Genomic DNA, 25493 nt, shown 5'->3' on the forward strand with positions numbered 1-25493 from the left:
GGATGACCGAGCGATCAATCAGTGCAAAATATAGACGGTCCATAGCTCAAGCGTTATCGATATCATGAGAAAAGATGCGTTATTGACCTCCACCTACCGTCTCATTTCTCAGACGTTACCATTCCTGGCCAGCATTATTCCGCATACATCTCGGCGATGCGATATTAAATTAAACCAAGAATTAAACACATGAGTATAATATTTATGTCAAATCGCGTTCTTTTATCCGTAAGAATCATTTAGGACCCACGTAAACAACAAAGGATCTTTATTTTTTTATATTTTTAAGGGAATGTCTTTACTCGAATTAGAACACGTGAAAAATATGAGTATAACACAATTGTATGACTCTTTATTATATTTTTAAACGCAATTAACTTTTAACTTTTCGAATCTGATATTTTTGCACCTCTAATATTTATAAAAATACTTAAAAACTTTTTAATTAATATCTCTATTAAGCATATTTTTTTTTAGAACGTCCCACGATTATGAATGTGATTCGAACAATTGCACTTGACGCATACATGGCGCTTTTGCAGAATTCGCGGGATCGCATTGTCGGCCGGTTTGCATATAGCCCCGGCGGAATGCGCTCTTTCCTGCACTAAGGATACCGCATCATGGGCGTATGAAACGGTTCTTCTGCCACCGCCGCACCATACGCTATTAATATCATGGGGTATATTTAGATTTCAATGGGGAAGAGGACGCGAGACTACGAATCGCTCGTCCGATATGTCGTCTGCAAAGCTCAATTACTTGAGCGAATTGCAATAAAGGAAGTGCTCTTATCTGAAGCCTCATTATCAATATCGAAAGAATTAGTATCGATAAAGTTTGCCCTCGCATTCTTGATAGATCGGCGACACTTTTACTTCTCTATAAGCTTTTACTACTTTTAATTAGTTTTAGAAAACAGCGCTTGTTCGCACGATCAATAATAATTTGTAAATTCACTTTGTACGTCACGCAGCTACACTTTAGATTGGATATATAATTAGATTGGACGTTCTTGATCCGAATCCAAAAGAATTTCAACGGTATCGATCTTAATTCTGTGGAAGAAAAGATGTCTTTCACGTTTACTTGTACTTCACTGTCGCTGTAGCCGCGAGCGCAATATTGTTACACCCGCGCAGCATTCGTTCCTTAAGCGATGTCTCGACGCGGATTTACGCGCGCCCGGTGAATCGCATTATTTCTGGAGCACGAAGCGCCCCGAACGGAATGCACTTTCTGGTACATATTTATAATTATCACGGCGGCGGTTTCCGCGCGCGCTCTGCGCGTCCGCTGTGTGCATTTGCGACGTCTGCCGCGACATCCTGTTTCTTGTCTCTGTCTCGCGTTTTCGTTTTTTTCGGCGTGCGCGTGCGAGAAACCCCGAGACTCAACACGTGACTGGCAAACGCGCAGCGATTTCACGGATACACCCTATACAGCACACGTTGCAGCCGAAGCCCCGGGGTCGCTCTCCTGGAAAAAGCTTCTTAGAATAATAAGTATGCGTCTATGGTTTTCCAGTAAATCCTTAAAATATTTAAGGATTTATCCGACGTTCCATGAATATCCGAAAGAACTGAAAGCGGCCCTCCGTACGTCGTCGAACTTCCATTCACCGGAGATCGCTACAGATGGTTCTCTCGTGACCCGAATTTTCTGAAAAAGAAATAACACTACTGCAAATGGAAACCGTTATTCTCTTTCGCATCTTTTCGGGCTTGAGCTTGAAGCGCGAAGATGTAATACCGAGAGAAATGATAGTGAAGAATCTTTTTTTCTGGTTTTCGGATTTACTATTAATTCTCACAAAGTCGCGACAGCCAGCTCTCTTTTCAAGATTTTGCAGTTTTTTTCTCTCGTTTTCCGCGAGCAACTTGTTCGGGGAATATCTCGTTCTCGAAGCGAGGTCGATGACACGCGTTAGCTTATATAGAGATGCAATATCGTTGCGACAGGTGACACACCGGATCGTAAGACGCAGATGGCGTATATTAAGGACACGCCACCCGGTATATCGTCACTGCGAAATGGAAACACGGATGAAACACGTTTCGTTCCGATCGATCAAAAACAGGGATAATATTATTTCACCTGAGCATTCGAAGATATATGCTGTAAACGCATCGATATGTAAATAAACGAATTGCATGTTCCACATTTATGCGACGTGCGCGAACTGCTGGCTAATATACATATCCACCGTTTAACCCATATTTTTCCGTTTTTAATCGAGATGGAAAAGTTTCCTCTCCTCGTTGAATTAAACAATCACGGCCATATGGTAACGTTATCTGTTAATTATCGCCGGCGAATTTTAGGCAGTGCGCACTTGCGATGAAATTTAACGGTTACGTCAGTGACAGATTTAACGTGGACGCGACCAACAAATACGAGTTCGAATTACTTTTCCTGTCGCACGTGCTAGCCGATATCATCATTCCTTCTAATGCGTGTTGCGGAGAGTTTCACGATAATTACAATAGTTTGACACGTTATACCGTAAGCTGTGTTTTCTCCGACTGCGGACTACAGAGAGAGAGAGAGCGCGAGAGAAGGAGAGAGAGAGAGAAAGAGGGAGAGAATCATGAGATGGAAAATCCATTTACGATCTAAGCTTCGGCTTAGGATAAGCCCCAGATCGGCCCATGATTTCGGTACTTCGATAACCCAGTCGTGCCAGCCGCCGGCGAGATGTTCGCCGGCGCAGAGACGATCCTCGATCGATTTTCCCGGTATCTCCCGACACAAGGGATTAGGTCAGGGACCAGAGAAACGGGTTAGAGCACGGCGAATCGGATGCTAGCACGGCCATCCAAGTGATGAGATGATTGGCTCGCTGATGAAACCTGATAGAGCTGCCTGCTGCCTGGCCGATCTGGCTTGGCGGATTATGTTCTCCCGTGCGAGAGAGCACGCTGGATCACAGCCGCCCCCTGATCTCATCCACTTCCGCCTCGGACACCTATTCTGCTCCGCGATCTTTTGACATGCCCACCGCTAGAAACTCGAAGATTCGATTTCGAGAAACTCAGAAATTGGACACGCTATAATTTCGGCCGTGGCCCAGTTTTCGTCACTTACGAAAATACGAAGGAATGTATTTTACTTTTCAAATATAAAGACACTTTTATAGTACGATAGATATTTCCTGTGATACTTTTATAACTATGCTGCTTCTAGTTATTGAGGAAAATCTTACTTAAATTTTTATTAAAGAGAATTGTTGTAATAAGCTTTGAGCGAAACTCAGATATATATTTTTCAACTTTAGGTATCTTCTTGAAGAAGATCCCATATTTTTAAATAGATATATCGGCACATTTGTATTTTCTTTTGGATGGAATACGGCTATTCATAGACGTGTACGTTGATCATAAATTAAATAATACGTAAGTATCCATAAATTCGAGTCGAGGGGCATTGTCTGAGCGGATATCGAAGGGGGAAGAGAAAGCAACAAATTGCATCTAGTTGAAAACTCGTTCGGCCATCTCTCTTGACTTTCCACGACGAGCAGCCGGTCTCGAGAAAAATGACACTCTTATCTGAAAAATGGCCGGCCATAAACAATCCCGCGAATCGGTGTACGATAGCGGGCGGGCTGCTGCTTTCGTATAGCGCACGTCTTGGTATCGCTCTTTAACCTGTCGACAAAGTACCGCGTGATAAAATTCGGGATAAATCGTGACTTCGGTAGAAAAATTACACGGACATAAAAAGTTTCGCTCTGTCTTCGCGTAGATAAGATAAATATTCAATTATCAGCGAACATTTGCGTATCACGTGTTCGCGTGTCATTAAATATTATCCTTTGTTGAAACATTAGAGTTTTCCATGGTCTCTCTGGTCTTTACGCAATAACTCTCAAAATTTTCTAACACAATGCCAGAGACAAAGAATGAATGTTTCCTCATTTTATCTATGAGATAACCAAAGGCACAAAGATGTACCGCGCAACACAAATATTGACAGAAAGCTTAGTGTTCTTTATCTATTAGGAGAAAATAGGGAATTATCAAAATCAGATATGATTCATAGATATTCTCAGAAAAATGCACATTGATAAGTAACGTTTTTCCTTGTAGGAAGAGCGTTAGTGTGATGTTCTGTCAGTTAAAAATAATTTTTTGATTATTTGATTTGTATTATTTACTACAGCTGTTTAATTTTTAACGTTAAATTATTCTTCTAACAAATTAAATTTTAATTCCATGAACATTTAGCTCTCTAAATTAATTGAAAAGTAACTAAGTCCCATTATTCATTCACGCTCTTGACATTTAATTTACCGGGGCGCTTTAATTTTCAACGTTAAATAGCGCGATAATTAGGTCTTAGATTAAATTCGCGCTAAGGGAAAAATTGACTACGAATTACTAAGAGTGCTCTTTATAAATTTACACCTCGGTTGAGACTCGCCGGAGAATACAGAGGCAGAATGCGAGTATCGAGCGAGACGCGAAATTAGGAAAATTAATTGTACGCCGGCGTAAAGAGACATATTCCGTTCACGATCCTTTCGCGCAGATACTTTTTCCATCAAACCCGAGTGTCTTTGTCGCGCTCGCCTTCGCAACTCGCTGAACGAAGTTTTCTCTGGATTTTACTGTCCGTGGAAGCGGAGAACGGCGGCCGTTTAGACGTCAACAGCTGCGTCGCAGCCCGCCCCGACTGCTAGTCGTCTCTATTTGTTCTTCTTACATTCTTCATGGAATAGTTCGGTCTCGCCGTGGATATACACCGAGTGACTGCGCGCCCCGAGAGGGATTAAGAATATCTTTCGGCTCTCGTCGGACGTTCCGAGGCGAATTGGCGTTGGTTCGCGACTGCATCACTCCCAGGGTGCTTCTCCCTTCGAGTGAAGCACCACTGTGGGCCGTTTGATAAAAGGGACGAGTACGTTGCGCCGTGACAACCAGTGAACTCGGAAGCATTCTCGAGGAGCGAAGCGGAAGGCCGCGTCCAGAGAAAACTACTTGAATCGTAAAATTCCTCGAGATAAGACAACGATGGTATGGGATACTTTAAACATGAGAGATTTAGATAGGAGAAATCGATGCGCTCAGTGAACTTACGAATAAGTACTTTGTGAATTGGAGAAATACGCTCTCCAGCAACGCGCGCGCGTTATCTAAAACGAGAGATACTTGTCCGAGAGCAGCCGGAGGGAGATCTGATTGTTGGACCTACCGGTACTTTATCGCCCATTCAGACTGGTTGATTGCGGAAACAAAGAGAAATATCCGTGTTTCTATGCGAGCTTTCGTATTACGAAAATAAATCACGTAGGTTGATACTGACACAGAAAATATAATCTGATGAGAATATGCGATATAAATTCGGAACAAATAAGCCATTAAAAAGATGGGGATACGTCGATGGATGATTTCTTAATAATTTAATAAAAATCAAATTATTGTGAAATATTAAAGAGCGGTTTTTCTGAATGCGGCCCTCAGTCTGTACGGAATGAAAAATGTTAGAAATAAACTCAAACGTTTAAAAGCAGGGATTGGGGTGTGAATAGTGATTAATTTCTTTCAGATGTCAGTTGTAAAATACTTATTTAATAATACCTGACGAAGCAAATATATATAAATCTATGTTACATCCATTTGTCACAGATAAACATAAATAAATCCTTTGATTTCTCTCTCGACTTTTCGCTAATCGGACGTGTAGCAGTAGGTAGGTTTTATCGATTTATTCGCGTTACGAGCGCGAATATACAGTCGTATGCGATGCACTAATTTTGGCACAACTTCGCTGCGATAACGTTTCGCGTAAACGTTGCTTTGGTCGATCCAGACGCGATGTAACTTCTCCTTCCGCAGGAACATCATCCGAATGGTGCGCAACGTTGTACGCGATTGTTCTAACAAGGCTTTATTCATACACGGTTTAAAAATAAGGACACTTCTCGCTCCCGAGGCCGACAAGCTCGAGCCTTGTACGCATGAATTGCACTAATTTCTGACGCGTATTTCCTCCGCCATTGTAATACAGGCACACAATCTCTCTGAGCTGAGAGACTCCAAGCGACCCGTTCTCGCCGGAAACTCTCTTGCGCAATCGCACCGCGCAAACACACGCACGCACACGTGCGCGAGCACTTTCCTCATACAGCCGGTAAAAAGAAGAGAACACTTTAAATCTTCGTTCTCGACAACACGTAACACTTATATCACAGATAATGAACGCCGCTACGCCTTGGCCGCGTTCGCGGCGACGGAATCCTGGTCGGGCTTGGTGGGTAGTGGCCTGTTCGCCATTTTACTAGTGGATGCAGACGTTTGCTGGGGTTCCGACAGCTCCGAGTAGAGATGAGTCGTGTCGGACGGCTCGGCGTATTCGCACAGCAGCGAGTTCGGCCTCTTGTTGTTCGTTTTGCCGGCGGACGCGCCCATGATACTTTCGCCGAGAGCCTTGAGGAAGCTCATCGGCTTGGCAGATTGATTCCTCGAGTCCAGCTTTGGGCTCTGCGGCGGGCCGCAATCGTCGGCACCGTAGCCGAGGTTCCGCGGAGGACGATCATTGCCGACGAGATGATCGTTCACCACGTCCGGCGGTAACGGCTGCGGCCCCCTGCCGATCAGGCTCTCCAGCATCGGTTGCGACAGTCGACTTGTACTGGGCACCGTCTCGTCGCCCGGCAACTCGGCATACAGATGGTTCTGATCGGTGATTTTGACCGGTGGACCGAGCTGATCGCGCGGTTGCGCGTACTCAGTGATGGGCGGTCTGATACGCATCCCGCTCGGCAGCAGTTTATCCAAGGACGGTGCTCTGGTGCCGATGTTGACGGACGGTTTTGGTGCACCGCGGGGTCTCCTGATCCTCGGTCGGATCACGTCATACGCATTCTCCTCCCGATCACCCGTCGGTTGCCGGTCATTGTTGTTGTTGCAACTCTCCTCGACTTTGATAAGATCGTACAGGTGCTCGATCATGTCCCTCGCTTGGCTATGATTGTCGGGATCGTTCAGCCGTTCCTGGAGATCCCTCAGGTATTCCTCTGTCAGTTCTTCCGGTAACGTTTGCGTCGCCTTGTTCTCCGTGTACGGGTAAACGTCACCCTCCTCGTCGTCGTCCTCCGTACCTTCCGTCTGCGTGTCCATCTCGAGAATCCTAGTCTCCGCTTGGAGACCGGCGTACTCGTGGACGCTCAGCCTCGATATCGATCTAGCGGACGTCGCGGCGGTCATGCCGTTATTGGACGAGAGCCAGTTCGATAGATTCATCAATGAGCCGGATATCAGTTTGGGACATACGCCGCGACGGCGCATATAGAGGATCCCCGAGGCTAGGATCACCACGACGACGACGAAGACCGCCACGACGCATACGATGACGATGATCCTCTTCTCGTGTGACACCTGCTCCGACTCATCCATCTCCATGTCGAAGAATCCCTTCTGTCTTGGATAGATGTGAGGACCTACGCTGGGTGGACTGACACTCGGCTCTAGCTTCGGCGACGGCTTCTCGCAATTGACGTGATCCCGCTGCGTGCATATAAGCTGCGTGAAGTTTCGCATAGCCATGTAACCCTCGGGCAGATTCAGGCATTTTTTCAGGAAATTGTCGACCATGCAATAGCTGGAGTCCATCATCCACGCGACCGAGCTGTTGCGACCTGTCACTCCGCGTACCCAGCTTTCGAGATTGCAACTGCACTTCTCGTTGAAGTAATTGTTGCCGACGCGCGCCGAGTTCACGCTCTGCGAGATCGCCGCGAACCTGAGGGATCCCGGCCGTGCTTTTCGTATACGATTGTCCGTGAAGGAAAATTCGAATTTGGGCGCCGAAGTGGCACCGACCTCCGCTTTAATCGCGTCGCTCTCCAAATCGACGAAGACATTGCGGTCGATCGCTATGTGGTTCCATTGATGCAACACGATCGAGCCCTGTTTCAGGTGTTGGAACTCGTTGTTGTTGAAGGTTACAGTCGCTGCCGATGTATTGATAGCACCAGTGTTTACCTCGGAAAATCTGTACGAGAAAGATAAAATAAAAAAGATTATAGCGCATGTTAGCACTCACTAAAGAATATTAAGAAATTAAAGAATATAATTAAGGAATAAAAATGTAATTAAGGAATATAAAAATTGAAAAACATCGAAAAGTTAATTTAGAAATATTGAATATGAATCTGCCTTCTGGAAAAAGGTCTACGAGTTTTTATTTCCTTCTCCATGAATTTATGCTGCGCGATAACAGTAAGGGTCGTAAAGTAAATTTAATGTTGACAACCTGGAATGTTGGATCGTGAGATTATCGTGGCCGGCTCTGAAGGCCGCCGTGTCGACATTCTTAAGTTGCACATCGACAAATTCGAGGTTTTGGATAAGAGCCCTGTCGCTGAAAGCGCCGGATTGAATCTCCTGGATAGTCGCGTTGCTAATAATCACGTTGAAAATAGTCATGGCACAAAAGGCATCCTTGCGTATAACCCTCATTGAGATGTCGTCCATGCGAATTTCCGCGATAGCCGAAGGAAAGACCGCCGTGGGTAACTCCGCAATCCTCACATTTTGGAACGTAATCTGTATCAAAGGTATAATTCATATAAAATTGTAATTAACATTTCCGAGACTTGGCCGCTCTAAGGATTATTCGCGGACTTTTAGATTTAATTAACTGACAATTCGTGTTAGTTCAAATTGTTCTGAGCTCCATTTAGTGACATTCAAAACGGAGCATTATGAATGATATTATGTGATTTATTCATATTAATATGTTATCCGATATCAGAAGTGAATAGCGTAATGTAACTGGGATGCGAATATTATGTAGATGCCAATATCGGTATCAAGATTAATATCGGTTGTAATTTTCAAGATAAAATGAATGTAGACATTATATACGAGCATTGTTTAACAGCGTGTAATGGATACGAGAATAATTTGCAAGATATCCGACCTTGGTCGCTGGTCCGTGTCGTCCGGGTTGAGGCGCCTCCAACTTGAAGGCGTTGCTGGAGAGCTCCAAGGATGGTACATCCCTCATCTTGAGCCACAGCAGCCACGTGAAGGCGTTCGGCTTTATCTCCACGTGTTTGCATCGCGATATCGAGACGCTCAGCGTGCCGCGCGTGTTCCGGAAGGCGTGGCTCTCCAGGAACACGCTGTCGCACTCCGACACCTCGAGATGCGTGTTGGGTGTGCTGAGATTCTGAAAGGCCTGCGTTTTGGCGACCACGTTGTTGATCCCCGAAACATGCACGCGTTTCAAGGGCGCACCCCCGCCGAACGCGCCCGCTTGTATTCTCAATTCTTGGCAGTGAGAGACCTCGAGTTCCGTTGCATTCGACGGAATGGTCCCTTCCAGCAACTCCACGCTCTAGAGTGAAAACGAAACGAAAGATAGAACATGATGGTGTTATTGAGCCTCTTATTGTTTACGATTTACACGTTAACAAGTACAATTAAAGAAGATTGCAATGCAACGCTCCACGGCATCGATATCTTGCCAAGGCCGTGTGCCTCGTCATTCTCCATCTCCAGATTTACATCTCGGTTGCGTAATGCGTATCATAACAAGACGACTGACTAAGATTATTTTCTGGAAACGTAATAAACGCGTTTACATTTCCTTACTTAAGACCTCGCATGATTTACAGCAGTCTTGTCGAGGATTATTACACTATCAAAAACCATAAAATCTTGTAGGCTAACACAGCATAGAACAAAGAACACGTTTGACGTTATTTGCAGCGATACTGCCAAATCGTTTAGCTATTTTAGAAATTAGTACCTATGTCTTAAGGATAGCATTTTGTGATAATGACATTTTAATTGATTTAGTAGATATGGTTTCGTAAATTATAAAAAAGGAGCAATTTTGTTTATTTATGGCTTCTAAGGATACCTAGATAAGTAGTAAAATAAATAACAAAACATTGATTTATTCTTATTGAATAATAGAATTTCAGAGTTTAGGTTTGAAATATTTCCATTGATTTCTGCATCGACTTCCTGGCGGCTATTTATAGATTTATCTCAGCGCCGCCAGTTTGTCGGTGTATTCCCTGAGCTAGTCCGATCATATATGTCACTCTACTTCTTAACGTCTCTCAGTTTCTCTCCACGTTATATCAGAAAGGTGGATCGCGATAAGCTTTCTAAAAGTTGATACCCCCGTATGCCCTCAATATCTTTTGTGCGACTATAGAACAGCTGTGCGCCGCGCCGCTGAAAATCGCTGAAAAATACAGAATGGAGAAATATTCAGCAGCCAGCCCGCGAACGATAATCCGAATCTCGCTGCCGAAAACTGACTTCGAAAAATCCGATTCTCGTGAGATATGAATTTTTGACGATCCCATGCACTAAATAAATACCTTGAATAAACATCAGCGCCGTTCCGATTTTTCGTTCGCCCCTCGGGGAGATATCCTTTCTCGCGCTTATTAGAAATTATTTATTCGCTTCTATTTTTAGACCGGAGCTCTTTGTTTGCCGTGATGCACGCGAGCGCATCCGGTTCTTCCCGGCACCTTTGACCCACCCCCGACAACTAAATCCGTTATCTGAGATATTTTCGTCTGAGATATCACAACGCTGTTTACACGCGCGTGTTAAACATGCTCGGGAAATACGACGTGTTAGGCGACATGTTAAGTAATCTTAACTGCACGATGAGTTGATTCATTATAATGTCTTCCGAGATAAGGAAAGAGAAATGTGACGACGGATGTTAAGGTGCAAACATTCAACGATTGAATTATTTTGTACGTGTCGCTATGCGCAAGCACGGGATAATTAACTTTTCTTACAACTATCATTCTTTTACGGTTTTGACATCAAAGACTTTTGACGTAGAAAGATACTACAGTATTCTAAAAATTATTACTTTGTTAAAAAATTTTGCCGCGGCTATTGTAGGTGCCATTCGTTTGACATTTTTCCTTTTCTCGTCCAAAACGATTATTTATCTGCGCGTAATAAAATTTCAGTTACCGAAATGGACGAAATTATTACTCTCTTCCCGTTTGGATATCTTCCAGATTCGCATGCGCGCGATGTTTACTTTCCGTAGAGAATTATTTTTCCGCGCATCCTGGTTTATTTTCACGTTTGACTTCATGCGAAAAAAGTCAAACAGACATAGACCACATAATGCGGCGCCCAGGCCCTAGTTCCTTCAAAGCACCGGAAAATCGTTTCAAGAGTTCATTAGAACGCCGATGAGTCATGCGCCACTGTTCGCGCTCGTCGCGTCGAGTAATGCGTGCGGTTCGACTTTCGCATCCCGTCTCTCGGTTACACCACGGGTAACACGAGGCTCCGGTTTATTCTTTCTTGCTTCGTCGTAGTCTTGTTTTCATCGTGTTCCCATCCACCATAATTCGCGGTTCGATTTCAACCGACGAGTGCACCCTTGAATGCTCTCTATTCGAAAAAGAAGAAAGAAGAGGACATCGATATCGTCCGTACATAGCCCGGATTAATGTAAATGTCGAGCGGAATGAGATGAAATGTATCGCGATTACGAGCGCACGAGGGCAGCTATATGCCAGACGATCTCGTTGGATCACGGTGACTGCAGCTTCATTACGACTCAGATTATCCGGACAGATACGATCTCCGATAATATTGGATTCAGTTTCATGACAGCATCCGATAACGCGTATTTGGGCGAAGCTCAGAAACACGTACCAGGCACAGTTGCGAAATCCAGTCGAAATCAATTTATGAGATGCGTATTATCAATTTGCTTGCCTCTGATAATGTATCGATATACCTGACATTTTATGAGGATTTTAATGACACGTGATTTCGTTTTCTTTTAAGTTCTTACGAAGTCGTATTGCTTTCCGATATACATCAGCTGTAATGTGTAGCGAATTTCCTGTGCGTTAAACCTCGCGTACCATGAGATACACGCTGCTCCGGCTGATAACGCCGCGGACAAAGTAAATAGCGGCGTCGGCGTCGGCGTGGCGGTAGTTTGTTCCTAATTAAAAATATGCGCGACTTCCTTGCAATCCAGCGTGAAAATTCCGCGCGGACAGAGTTAATTAACGGAATAGAAGCACGGGGAAATACGCGACGTCGAGTGTATAAAGCTGATGGGTATACACTTAGCGAACGAACAGCGAACGCGAATGTTTGGACATTCGCGTTTTTGCTCCTACGTTGGTTGTTTTTTCTTTCGATTGCACCAAATACTAGAATTCGACCAGATTCGGTGTTTGCTGCATGTATAGCAATTTGAAATTTTTGATTGTATCTGTTGAATAATGACAACGAACGTTTACGTTTGCTGTTCGTTCGGTGCTCGTTCGCTAAGTGTATACCCAGCTTTAAACGAAGCGTGCTGCGCGATATAGCTATTTGCGCGCGTTCGTATCGGATTTTGCTTTCATTGTGTATCATCGGTGATGTTACTTCGGATGCGTCGTGCCGTGAAACAGCTGTTGCAGTCGACGGTTCTTCGACGGAACAGAGAGGAACGCGGTCAGGTGTGGCGGGAAGGAGGCGCGAACGCTGCGCGACATAAGTCGGAAAATTCGTTTCTCCTCTTTCTCTCACTTTATGTCTCTCTCTCTTCTTCCTCGATGAATGACTAAGACCGCTTCTGGAAAGTCATGTCATTTCGTACACGGCCGGTGTGACTCAAGGGTCGAGACGCGCGGGTAACGCCGGTTATTTCTGCATCGCGGGCCTCGGGCACAAAGAGCGTCTCTCTCTCTCTCTTTCTCTATCTCTCTCTCTCTCGGTCCCGCGCGAGTTACGAACGACGTTAAAACGCCGGTGCGAATTAATTTCGCGGTACCGGGGACGAGGGATCGCGCGCTGGCCCGCAGCCATCGTAGAATTTTCTATTGCCGCGATGCGTTCTACGTGGCAGTTTAATTTCCATACCCGCCCGCGCTCGTTCGTCCACGTTGCGATATAATTGACGAGCTTTAACAAGAGCCGCCGCGCTATTGAATATGGAAAACATATTGTGGGATCAATTCATGCTAATTAACACGTCAAAATGTTTGCCGGATTTCAATTATCAAAGACCGCGCGATTTCTTATCATTCGCTTTAAATTATTCTTGACAAAACGATCGTTCGACAAAGAAATCCATGTGGAAACATGAGCTTCCGAAAAATTTTCTGCCAGCTGGAGTTATTCGAGAACGGTTACTCAATTTGTTTCGATCCGCCCTGAAATTTTAGAGTAGAAATTTTTTAATATCGCTCCGCCTCGTTTCGCTTCGTTCCGCAACGGAGCGTGTCGAATCGTTTCCGTTATCGTTTCGGTTTAGTCTGGTTCCATATGTTCGGAGGAAAACTTTCGTGAGAGGGAAACCTCGAGATTTCTTCGAATTCCGGCATTTTTACGATACATTTAACGCTAAGTTCGGCATTGTGATTTCTTAGTAATGTCTGTGTCTGGTATCTCGATTTGAACACGAGAAACTTTTATTTAAGACTGAACGTGCAATTTTTAATATATATTTCTTAAAATAAATCAATTTGTACGACGAAGATTTTTATTTCGCGACTCGGTAAAGAGAATGCATTAATTAATGTTGCGCTATTTGATCAGCTATCCAAACAGTTGTACGCGGCAATATTGCGACGAAAACAAGTCCCATAATATCGAGAGAGCGTTGCTTTCTGGCGAGAAAGCACTGCAACGTGGATCGCAACGCGGAGGTTGCAGTACATATACCGTTAGCCGAAGAGAATCTCAAGCCGACTGTCTAGAATATCGATGATTCGCAAGGGTTACCATCGTCGGCATGGCGCACACGGGAGGAAACATTATTTCGACTTATACAACGCGACCGGCGCTTGCTCGGAATGCGTCGGAGCGGAAATAAAGGGAACGGACCACTTTAGCTGGATTGCGCGAATGCCGTCGGACCGTGGATCTGTGGTAACCGACTTTGTCCTATGCGGCATTGAGAAAACTCGATAGTTTTGGCCGGACGCCACGTTCATGACGAACGGAAATGACCACGAAACCCTGCTTATTATAGTAGTCTAATAGAACTCGTATAGAGGTTTATGCCGACGTTAAAATATTTTCGCCCGCGTTAGTCGCTTGCCAGCGTAAACACGAGAGAAAACGATGCTGAACGATGCAAGTTTCCACAGCATGTTAACCCGTTGCAGTTCATTAATTTTAATTAAGTATCTTGAATGTATTTTTGTTTTGTCAATTCAGTGCGAAAAATTAATTTATTGTTTGAAAATTTTCACAAAAAATTTAGATGTGATAGAATGTCTTGCCGTTTTATTTTAGTTAACTTTATAAATTAACTGAGCAAGTTGTTGAACAGCTATTACGAGAATACTGTACGAAATTAGATCCATCGAGACCCAAACATTTACTGAAAAACAGTACATAAAATTCTAGAAATTTACCTGCACAGAGAAATACTTTTTTATGCTGATTATAATTTTGCAAGGCGTAATTTTATATCATTTTTAATATTTGGGAAACTTGCGAAGGACTGCCAAAATTCTATGTTAAATTCATCTCGACAGAGAAACACAGAGATAGATCTGAATTGTTGAAACTTGTCAGATTCCTCAAATTTTGTACTTTTACCCGCGCGATTATACTAAAGAGTTGTTTTAAAATAAAGATAAAAATAAATTGTAAACTTTCCCAATTTACATTACGGTTCAACAGTGTTACGATATTCGATCCAATCCAAAAATTATTGGGGGGGGGGGGGAAGGTAGTGAGAGAACTGTAATTAAGCCGGTGCATTATGGCCGACACGGATGACGGATGAATAAAAATAAAACGAGAAGAACGAGAAGTTACGTAAGATGAATTATATGGGAAAATATAAGGTGAGCGCCTTTCTATTGAATTTCTCCGCGTAGCCTTCGGCAGTCCTCTCCATCATTATCAAGTACAACCGACCCCCAAATTATGCGATGAGAAGCGCACCGCGCGTCGAATGGATAAATAATTAAGCAGCTTGGTAGTACGTGTCGCGCATGTCGATTTCGCGCGTTGAAATTCACGGCAGTCAAGTCACGTACATCAAAGATCCGCCGTTTGAATTGGAATCGACGTGGATATTTGACGGCCGTATATCATCGGGCGACGTATTAACTTCTAATGCAAGCGCTAATCGAAACGCAGATGACGTTCCCGCCGCGCCGCGACAATTCTCGTCATCCACGACGTGTAAATCCGTTTATCGAGGTGTCGAGAGGTAATCGTCGCGAGATGAATGAACCGTATAAATGGAAGGTGTGCGCGGCGAAGAAGGAGCCGCCGAGGCCTGTATGGAAGGCCCCGCAAGCTTCCGTTTTCGTCACCGTCGAAGTTGCGCCGTGGCTAATTGACGCAGTCGGGAAACAGCTCGGGTGTGTCTCCGGCGTATAAAAATAACCCAATTCACTGTGTCTAGTTCTAGTTCGAGGTGAACGAGAGGACGACAATCGAGTTATTCTAAACTCCGGCATGGTAGAGATCCCTCAGGCGCGAGGCGCCGCCGTCTACTCTCTTCGTTGAAATTAATCGCGGTCGTAATGAGCCCTCTTCTTTAATTTAAAAAACGCCGGAGAATGGTCGCCGGTTCTTAATGGGCCGACCGAGAACAACGATGTTCGCGTTCTTAAATTAACTTTAAACCGTAGAAATTAGATCGAGAGGTTTATTTCGGAAATAAAATATATTGTTAATTATCCGATACGGTCATTGATATACCGTGGATAATTTTGCGTAATGAGGCTGAATATTTAATACTATTCACGACATAACGAAATTACAATTACGCATTTCTCTCGTATCCTCTAATGGCGACTGTTAAACAATTCCGATTTAATTACCTGTTAGAGCGCATTATTATGAGATTTAAATATTAAATTTGGCAATCGTCATTGCGACGATAAATTTACTGGATTTTTTGGCAAAATTTGTTACTCATATCATTGTTTCCCGAAGCCACCGGAACTTGTATTAAATTAATAAAAAAATATACTATGGATTACTGACAGAACACAGAAATTTGTTTCTAATCGAAGGAAGAATACAATTATTTGTTTCTGAATATATAGGTACTGCTACTTAAATATGCATTGTGGTTACTGGTTATTGTATCCAACGTTCGACGCGGCATGGATGTGATTAAACATGTATAATGATATCCGTGATATCTCCCGCTAGTTAATTTCTATCTTTCTGGACGGCGTTATCGCGTGTTTTACTAATATTCGGTAACATTTGTCGATATGGGTTTAGTGTTTCTTGCGAAACGATCAAGGTACAAGACGCAAAGTTCTCCACCAGGACCGTGATATCTGGTTCTTGCGAAATTTGCGAAGCTCGAAGCGGGGGCGTTACGGTGATCGCCATGGGGAATGCCGGAAGTTAATTCGCGGAATGGCGATGCACCCGCTGACACTTGCCTTCTCTCGCCGCGCGCTTCGCACGGGATGAAATTACTACTCGCCCTCGCATATGCGGCCACGGTAGGATACGCCTGCCTTTGCCGACATGCGAGCGAGCGAGCGAGCGCCATTATTCCGCCGGGGGCCTCGGCCGGGTCGCGTCAAGGGATAATTCGGTTAATTGCCGCAGCACACCGGGTACTGGATGGCCTGCGATCTGCTAAGTGCGACGTGCTAGCCGCGCGCAGCAATCGCTCCCGTTTCATTTCTATCGCTTTAATCTCATGCGATCTATACTTCCTGTATCTCCGTTTTTCGCTACATCGAATCGAGGAAAGATTTTATCGATTGCGTCTCTTTCGACGTGCTCTGTTTCCCGGAGAACGAGTTCCGTCTTACTTCTAATAATTAAATTAATAAATATATGAATCATGCTAAAGAGATTGACAATCGTAGACTGAATGATATTATAAATCAATAAAGAGATGAACATTTGATCAACTATTAGGAACGGTATGATGTCTTAAATTTTTCTCTCTGTACAAAATAATAGAGAACCTGCTGGAGTAAAATACTACTATTTTAAGCATCTTTATAAACTTTTATTTTCTTTGTTAAGAGAGAAAGAGAGAGAGAGAGAGAGAGAGAGAGAGAGAGAGAGAGAGAGAGAGAGAGAGAAAATCGACTATTCTATCCGATGGCTCGTCTTCTGACTTTATATAATCTTATATTCTGATCAAACAAAGAGATCTAATTTGATATGCGTGCGTTCTTTCAAGTGTAAAATCTTCCATTAGGACAATGACATTCTAAATTTAAACGTGCACTGCAGAGGCCATTTCTAACGTTAACTCGATCACCCTTGCGCGCACAGTCATCGGAATATCCGGATTATACGGTTTCAAACGCAACGCGGAAGATACACGGCGAATGATCCAGGTCGAGCGAGCATAAATGTGCACATGTGTATTTACGCGATTGTCGGCCTCCGCCATGCACATACGCGTAACATACACAGGAATGCGTTCGTACAGATAGGCGAGGCACTTCGCACGTGTGGCTAATCGCGATAACTCATGAGAGCTCGCGGGGGGTGTGTTAGAGAGCGAGAGAGAGAGAGAGTGAGTGAGAGAGATGTCGTTGCGAATGAACGAAGCAGGACGTCGGGCTATATCTACGCCCCCGGAGCAAATTCTCCAGACAAAGCCGGCGAACCGCAATCGGCTCTCGGATGCGCGTGCATGTATTGTGCGCAGCGCAGCGAGCCATCCTAAAATAATTTATCGTAGGGTTGCGCGAGCCGCGAGGGGAGCCGCGAGTGATAATGGCGCGATCGAGATCGCGCCGCATCTTCCATCTCTCCTCCCTCCGAGCCGTTTATTGGGTTATCGAAGTTATCGAGGCCGGTAGTGTGTCGGCGAGAGAGCGCGGCTCCGAGATTCACGAGTACGATAAAAGATCCCTCGCTCTCGCTTCTATCCTCGTAGGTGCGGCTATGTGAAGCTGGGAAATTGTTTTCGAATCGACGCTCGCGGCTGCACGCTCGCCAATTTTAATTGTGAAATATTGCGCTGGGGCGCACGAAGGCAGGTCGAAGCAGTTACGGCGGAAAATAGTGATGACTTATCGGATGGCGATCGTTGAATTTCCACGTGGAAATGTTTTCCCCAGTTAGATCGCAATCGACCATAATAATTATATTATATGAGATACCTCAGAAACTGCTGTTATAATTTTACGTTAATCTCTGACGCAATATGCACCGAGATCTTTAGATGCAAATATATCAACTGTTATTTATAGATTCTTAATTATCGTAGTTATTTATGCGTCCTGGCCATATATATATTTCTAGTCGCGACCGCGCTACTTCACTACTCCGCCGTACAATATAAATTCTAATACGTACACCCACGTCGCTCGCCAACATATAGAATTTTCTATTCGCTCGCACGAGGGTCGGAAACTCGTAGACATCGATTTACGTAAGATTATCCCGAACACTTCTCGCCTCCCGCTGATGCAAACCAAACCCGCATCATCTACGCTCTCTCGCGTTGACGCCCCGGCCGGAGAGATACGTCGTGAACCGGAGTGTAATTCGTTGAAAGGGCCTATTGTGAATAAATTGAGCCGAGGCGAGGATCGACCCGGCGTTCCATCGCGGCGCGGTTTTGTCCGCACGAAATTCCCACCGCGCGACGCCCTTACCCCGCTGTACCCCCTCGCGCCGTCCCCCTGGGTCCTAAGCAACCACGTGAGCCGTCAATTTATTAATCCATCGAAGCAGCTGAAGCAGAAGCGAAGCGTATGAAAGGGCCGCGGAGGTGCGACCGTCCTCGAAAAGGATGATGCGGACATCGTTACGCATTGTCCCCGTCGACGTCGATGTAAAATTCGACGCGTCATCGTTCACCTCGCTCCCTCGTTTTTCGAGACCCGGCTCTGTTTCCCTGAATTCTCCAATAATAATTGCACACAGCACAACTAGCACAAGTTGATATTTCTATAGCGGGGTCGTCGAACGTGTACAGCGCGGACGTGGTACATGCGCGCGTATCTGGTGGCATCGTTTCCGTCCTAAGTGCCGCTATCGCTCTCGCGCGATTTCGCGCGACGTGTTATTTTCCAGTTCCGATTGTTAGGTTTATTTGCTCCACTCGAGATGATTACTGTGGCGAGAGAAAGAGAGGGAGGTATAGAGGCGAGAAGAGAGACGGCAGGGGAACAGAGAGAGAAAGAGAGAGAAAGAGGAGTGGCATTGCTAGACCGTTGCAGAAAGGGCCAGCAGCGGAGATGCACGCAACCGCGGTTTAATCGGCGGCGCATTGTTTTCGGCGGTTTACATTAACAGATTCAGCCGCCTCCCCCGACCATAATCACGCGATCGGCTTGTAATCGAGTTAGTCGGGAAAAGCCGCCGCTTATTAACGGGTCCGTGAGCGTTAAATCGCACGCCTAAACTGCCGCCATGCCGAAATTGTTTCGGCGCAGTGGCCGAACACGTGGTACGCCAACGTTAATTGTTGTTTCCACGTGTAATTTCGGGTCGACGACCACCGGATAACGGTGTCGCGAAGCGTTTGAATTAAATGGCTTTAGCGTAGCGCGATGCACCTGAAGATGAAGCTTAAAATCAGCCGCGTAAAACATCAGCACAGAAATTCGTGAATCGTTCTCTGATCTGATTTATGAGTCCTTCACCAATATTGCTTAACGTCAACTGATCATTCTTTCTAAATTAAGAGTAAAAGAAAACAAGAAAAGTTCTCTTAAAAATATTCGACTCTAAAGCCGAGACGAAGTGAAGAAACAATTACGTCACTATTAAACTTAAGCGACAATGGTGAAATAGATTCCAGGTTTTCGAACAGGCGAAGTAGAAAATAGTCGTGAAGCAGCTATGCTCGGACAATGCATCGTACCTCTACTTTGACCGTAATGGACCCTCCGACCGGAAATTGCATGCGCCGGAAATCGCCTAGGTTCAACCGAATGCGTGAGGACGAATGCGAGGGACCTATCGGGTCGATCTACTCGTGCAAAGTGCCAAGCAAGTTGGCTATTGTCGGAAATCTTTTCACATATCTAAGTCGCGCGAGGGTCATTGCGAGGAATTGCCTCAGTAAGTCGTAATCAGATTTAACGACGCGATGTAACACGCCGGTGCATCGTTAAGTATGCATTGCTTTAATATTTTAATCGAGTTTCTTGAAACATGATAGATGAATTTATTTTAACAGTCTCGAGCTGATCTAAGTACGATAAAATATAAGAAATAAGCGTAAGATAAGATTAAATGTCTATATGAGATATACGTAAACGCATAACGACGTCTTTTTTTTAGTAGTGTGTTTAGTGATTTCTAAGAAAATATAAGAAATTATATATATATATATATATATATATATAGCGTAAGATAAAGTTAATATCTACATGAGACACGTAAACGTATAACGTCGTATTTTTCTTTCGTAGTGTGTTTAGTGATTTCTAAGATAGCGGAGGATAGCCTATGTACAAACTTATCCTTGCTTAGCTCAATCATTTTTTATTGATGGGATAGATAACCAACGAGAGGAAACATCCCATTATTTCCCTCGCGAGGGAGATACGCGAGAAATACACACATTTCTGCGCTCTTCTGAAATCATCGTGATTTCAGTGTTCGATCATCGCTTGATTTGCCATTTCCGCCAATCAAATTAGAATGTCCTTGTTTCGATACGAGTGAACTTGTACGAGCCGGCAAGGAGTTGCCGGCCAGTTACCGCGCGACGATGCTGGCTACACGGTAAATGGAATTAATGGCGTTGGAATGATAAGTGACGCCGTGGCTGAATCTGATTTGATTACCAAGTATTTGCCGTCCGGTAGTATAATAGTGACCTAACGCTGCCAATTGTTGTTTCTGTAGACACCGTTGAGCAAGCAAAACGACTCGTCACGACTCGTTTGGTCAATGCTCTCGCTTCCCGATTATATCATCCTTGAAAGCTAAATGTGTTTCTAAAGGTCCCTCTAAAAAAGAAACCAATGGCTCTCGGGGGCCATCGCGTTTATTACTTTACTCTTAGGGGGTAGGATCGAGATACCGTATTATCGACTTGATTCATCGACACCGGTCACTTTGCTGTCTGTCAATTGCCGAGGACACCGAGTACATGCTCTGTGCGTCACGCCCACGCTTAATACGGTAGGCGTTTATCTGACAGATATAAGAATCGTTCTCAACGATTTAAAAGTTGTACGAAATTACGTTAAAGAATCATATTAACTATACATCTTATTCAAGCAAGTTGATATGACTAATGAATCTAAATATCAGCGTTAAAATATTGATTTAAAAAATTTTTAATTTTTTGCACACGGCGAAATATTTATATATCGTTACGTTTTTCAGCATAAATGTCGATTTGACGATGAGCAATTCACGTTAATCCGACATATCCATTTTTATCGTTATCTTTGATTAATATCTAATAAATGTTTCAAATATGTGAAATCGATTTATTTGTAGCTCCTAATTGGATTTTGTTTATTGTTTAATGAAGAAATTACATGAGAAGAAAAATGTGTGTTGTATTCTGTTGCGTGGCCGATTATTCGGAGCGCGTTTAAAACGGAGCAGTCCGAAGACTGTAATAGTGAATGGCGATAAAGCAATGAAACGCAACGATTTAATAAGGTCCTTAGACAGTGCGTCGGGCTACTGCGAGAGAGAGAAGGCCGTGCTGTGTGAATGCCCCTTAAAACTGGTTTCCGTTGCGTTTCTATGCGAGCGGTTGATTGTAGCGTAGATAGGGAATAGCCTCACTCCAGTTTGCGGTCAAGAAGCGTACAAGAAATTCAATGAATCATTTTTCTCCCCTTCCGAAGAAGAATTCTGGATTATCAGCTCTGCGTATTACGCGCAGCATTAAATCAACACGCACAATTATTTTTATGTGTTTATTATTTTTTATATCAGCATTATATTTTGACGACGAGTCAAATAATTCTTTAGATGTTTTCACTTTAAAATTTCAATGAGAGGAACTGTAACTTTTAATATTATATAATATATCGAACGCGTTTCTGTGAACGATGTTATCATTAATCTTTTGTGATAAAAGCAATTTTCCGCATCAGAAACTGATATAATGTACCATCTTATTTAAAGATTTACCTTGCAACGCATCGTAAGATTTATGCTCGAAACCAAATCGAATTTCTCACCATAATGCGCAACATATACCATAGAAATTCTTTTATAATATTCAGCGTTGTATCCAGATCTGCCTTAAAATCTCAAATCAACGAGCTGCTACTCTACATTTCTCGTCTTACGGTGTCTTGCACTTGAACAAGTTATCCCTACAGACAGTTATACGCGCGCACAGTTTTATCACGTTTTCTATCCAAGTCTTCTCCCTTGTTGAAAACTTGGCGTGAATTACGAAGCGCGGAGCTTCGTAATACGTCGGTTGTGCGGATGGTATCCAGCTGAGTGCAGCTGACAACGAGAGCGGCAAAGTGGAGCTACGGCTGCTGCACGTTGCGACGTGCAGAAACGTGGCAAGTACAAGTTACAGCCTGTTCCCTACTTACGCAGGGACGGACCCGAGGCCAAAGACGGTCGGTCCTACGTTCTTTTGTTCTTCCAACGTCTCTATTATATCCTCAAAATTGTTTCATTTCTATTACAAATACGGCACTACCGTTTGTATTGGAATACAAAAGGATGCTGCAGGATGCATTTGTTACGGAAATACATACAAAGAGAGAAACGTGCCCTCACATAAGCCCCAGAAATAATATACATGACAATATATGTCTTTATTCTCTTATTAATTTTCAATATCAATTCGCAATTATTTTTAAACTTTAGATCGCTTTTAGGTCCATTTCTACTAATGCTTAGTTTTTCTAGTTCTAGAAGTTAGGGAAAAAAAATTAAAAATGAGTTGAACCGAGATTAAAATTAAAATCTGCGTTGGTGGAAATGAACGTTATAGGCCCATTTCAGTGTTATGCTTACGAATGCATACCCTTGCGTGCACGCGCACGAATCGAGCGTGCGCGTGCGTGCATGCGATTCCCACCGTCTTCACGGGCCAATGATTTATATGCTAATCCCGCGTAGAAGGCGAATCCAAGTCTCCCAAGACTCCGGCAAACTTTCACTGTCGTGCGTTAAGAATTCCTCTTTCGCAGCGGGGAACGCGACATGCCGAAATGAACGAATTCGCGTAATCTCGAGATATCGCGTGTCGTCGCGTACAGCACGCGAAAAGCAATCTCTTTTTGATAACTTTAAAAACTATTTCGTCCGCTTACTTTGCTTCGACGGCGATCGTTGATGTCTCACGATACTAACAAATAATACTTTTCTAACGCGATAAGAATAAAAACGGAGAATTGGTACTTTTATTCTTTAAACTTTATTATCTTAGGAATGCACTGATATAGAACAGATATATTTATACTCGGCAGGAATCTTATGCTGCCGTTAAGCTCGTAAATTATCTGTCTTCAAAGGAGCGTGATAAGAAAGAAAGAACCTACGGTATATAATCTCGGTATGATCGACGTCTCGCCGTCGCTTCGATATTTCTAGTGTGTACGAACGCAAAATTATCGCCCCGGCAGCGAAGTAACGAGTTAGAACATGCTCACGCATTCACCTGTTCCTTGGAGAAGACGCATTTGATGTTAATCCAGGTATGCGCCATGACGGTGCAGTTACAGCCGTTCATAGCGCATATCCCCGGCTTGGCGGCCTCGATGCACAGCAGGAACGCGAGATGCCATAGGAACACCGAGCATACGATCGCACGATCACATTTAACAAGCCCGTCCAGGGCGCTGAACACTCTTCGCTTGACGCTCATTGCGACTCGATCTCCTCCGATCGAGGCGGTTAGATCATCACCAGCCGATCAGCGTCGATCCCTCGCCTCTCTCATAACGATCCGATTCACTCGCGCGGTTTGAAGAAACGGCGCACTCGCGCGGAGCGGAAACCCTTTTATCGATTCACTCCATCGATCGATCGGAAGACACCGCGCCTGCGAGTATCACCCACTTTGTATTCTTCATCCACTTGCAACTTCCTCCATCGATCGATTCCGCATCCGGGCGGAGAGGGAGGCTCATCTCCTTCACTTATCGATCCGTAACGATCGACATCCCACGGCTGCGTGGAAGAAACTGCTGGCTTCGACTATCTCGAGCGGACTCAAGCGGACTGTCTCGATACGCGCGCGGTCGGCTCGTTGTCGAAGAAGACGAGGAAAAGGAAGAAGCGGTGGGACGATTTAGAGGCCAGCTGACGCGATCATCACGGAGGTTGCTTTTAAACTGTTGTAGCCGGTGGCATGCACGATCGGTGTCTGCTCCCCACCATAGATCCATGTGGCTCGACTCGCCTTGCCACTCGCTCGCTTCAGCTCTCGCCGCGCGTTCTCCCTCTTCGGCCTTCGGCGAGATAAACGCCAGGACTCGTCATCGGGCTTCGAGAATACGGGACGGACGTCGGTGCCCTCTTCGGGGTCCGATCGGTTCGCTACGTTCGTCAGGAGAATCGACCGCGAGAGCGCGGTCGTCGATTTTTTTGAGCGCGTTGGCCCACACCGTCGGCGCGCACCTGCGAGAAGACGACCTTGACCAACTTACGTTCCTCGGCCACGTTGATGACCCACGTTCGTCACGGATGTTAATTGCGTAAACCGTGTTCAGGGCTCGTAATCCTGGTCAATGAAGTCCAATCGGTGCCGCTGCTATAAAGATCATGAATATGATTGTTATGTTGTACCGTAAATCTAGTTGCTAAACGTAAAGAGTATTTATCGAAGTTTGCAATCTTCATTACGAAATCTTAAAAATATTTAATGGCTGAAAACATTAAAATAATATTATCCAAATCAATTGAAGATAAAATTATCCAAATTAACATTAAAAGATAATATCACTCAAATTAACCATTAAATTTTTTATTAGTGAAAATGCACGTTTCCTTTCAGTATCCATACATGCATCGCACGGTATTGGACGGAAATAGAATTTCTATTTTTGGAATGTTATCAAACTTACTGTCTAAGGGATTTCGAAGTTACCGGAGAACTCTTTCCGACCCTAATACGTGAACTTTCGCAAAGTTTCCTAAAAATTCTGAAACTTTATCTTCTTACGTATATAAGTTCCGCAAGTGAAATCGAGAGAGAACTGTTATCCCACAAGTACGAATATCGCGCGGATTTTTGTGCGGGCGTTCGTGATTTTTCCGCGATCCCGTTAAGCCCCGCGCCGGTAATCTCCGCGATTACGCTTTTCTTGTCGAGAGCGAGGGAAGATACGTTGCAGGCGACAAAAAGCGGGCGCGAGCCATCGTCGCCGGAAATACGCGACGCGGGGGAAGAGGGTGGTATACCCGTAAAAACGGAGACAGCCTAGGGTCCGGAGGACGGCTGTCCGTCGCCCTCGTCGCTCTTCGTGGCAGCAGATAGCGTTTCCCTAAAACGCCCTGCTACCGTCGTAGCTTTTCGGTTTATGAGCGGAAACCCGACCATTTAATTTCCCATGAGAAATTGCGCGTGTTTCCTCCGGGCCCCGCGTACACGTCCGACGTCGTCCATTCATTCATAAC

The 25493-nt window shown here is 44.4% G+C and overlaps 2 protein-coding genes across 11 annotated transcripts in view; one reads left to right on the forward strand and one right to left on the reverse strand.

The window, feature by feature from the left end:
- Nucleotides 1-25493, forward strand: part of Hiw (MYC binding protein highwire) — a 175329-nt gene that overhangs the window by 136278 nt on the left and 13558 nt on the right. The gene's annotated exons all lie outside the window — the stretch shown is intronic.
- Nucleotides 5554-24296, reverse strand: LOC139813342 (uncharacterized). The gene is made up of 4 exons (XM_071778823.1): nt 23533-24296; nt 8929-9348; nt 8260-8552; nt 5554-7998 (listed from the first exon to the last, which is right to left on the reverse strand). The coding sequence occupies exons 1-4, from the start codon at nt 23737-23739 to the stop codon at nt 6210-6212; spliced, it is 2709 nt and encodes a 902-aa protein (XP_071634924.1). The 5' UTR covers nt 23740-24296; the 3' UTR covers nt 5554-6209.

Source organism: Temnothorax longispinosus, chromosome 5 (assembly GCF_030848805.1).
Source record: "Temnothorax longispinosus isolate EJ_2023e chromosome 5, Tlon_JGU_v1, whole genome shotgun sequence".
In the NCBI taxonomy this organism is placed as follows: domain Eukaryota; kingdom Metazoa; phylum Arthropoda; class Insecta; order Hymenoptera; family Formicidae; genus Temnothorax; species Temnothorax longispinosus.

Excerpts from the sequence above, each read along its gene's own strand:
- LOC139813342 (XM_071778823.1), bottom strand. The coding sequence starts at position 23,739 with ATGAGCGTCAAGCGAAGAGTGTTCAGCGCCCTGGACGGGCTTGTTAAA. Across the intron at positions 8,553-8,928 it reads GACACGGACCAGCGACCAAG|ATTACGTTCCAAAATGTGAG; the intron begins GTCGGATATCTT and ends CCTTTGATACAG. Across the intron at positions 7,999-8,259 it reads CTCACGATCCAACATTCCAG|ATTTTCCGAGGTAAACACTG; the intron begins GTTGTCAACATT and ends TTTCTCGTACAG.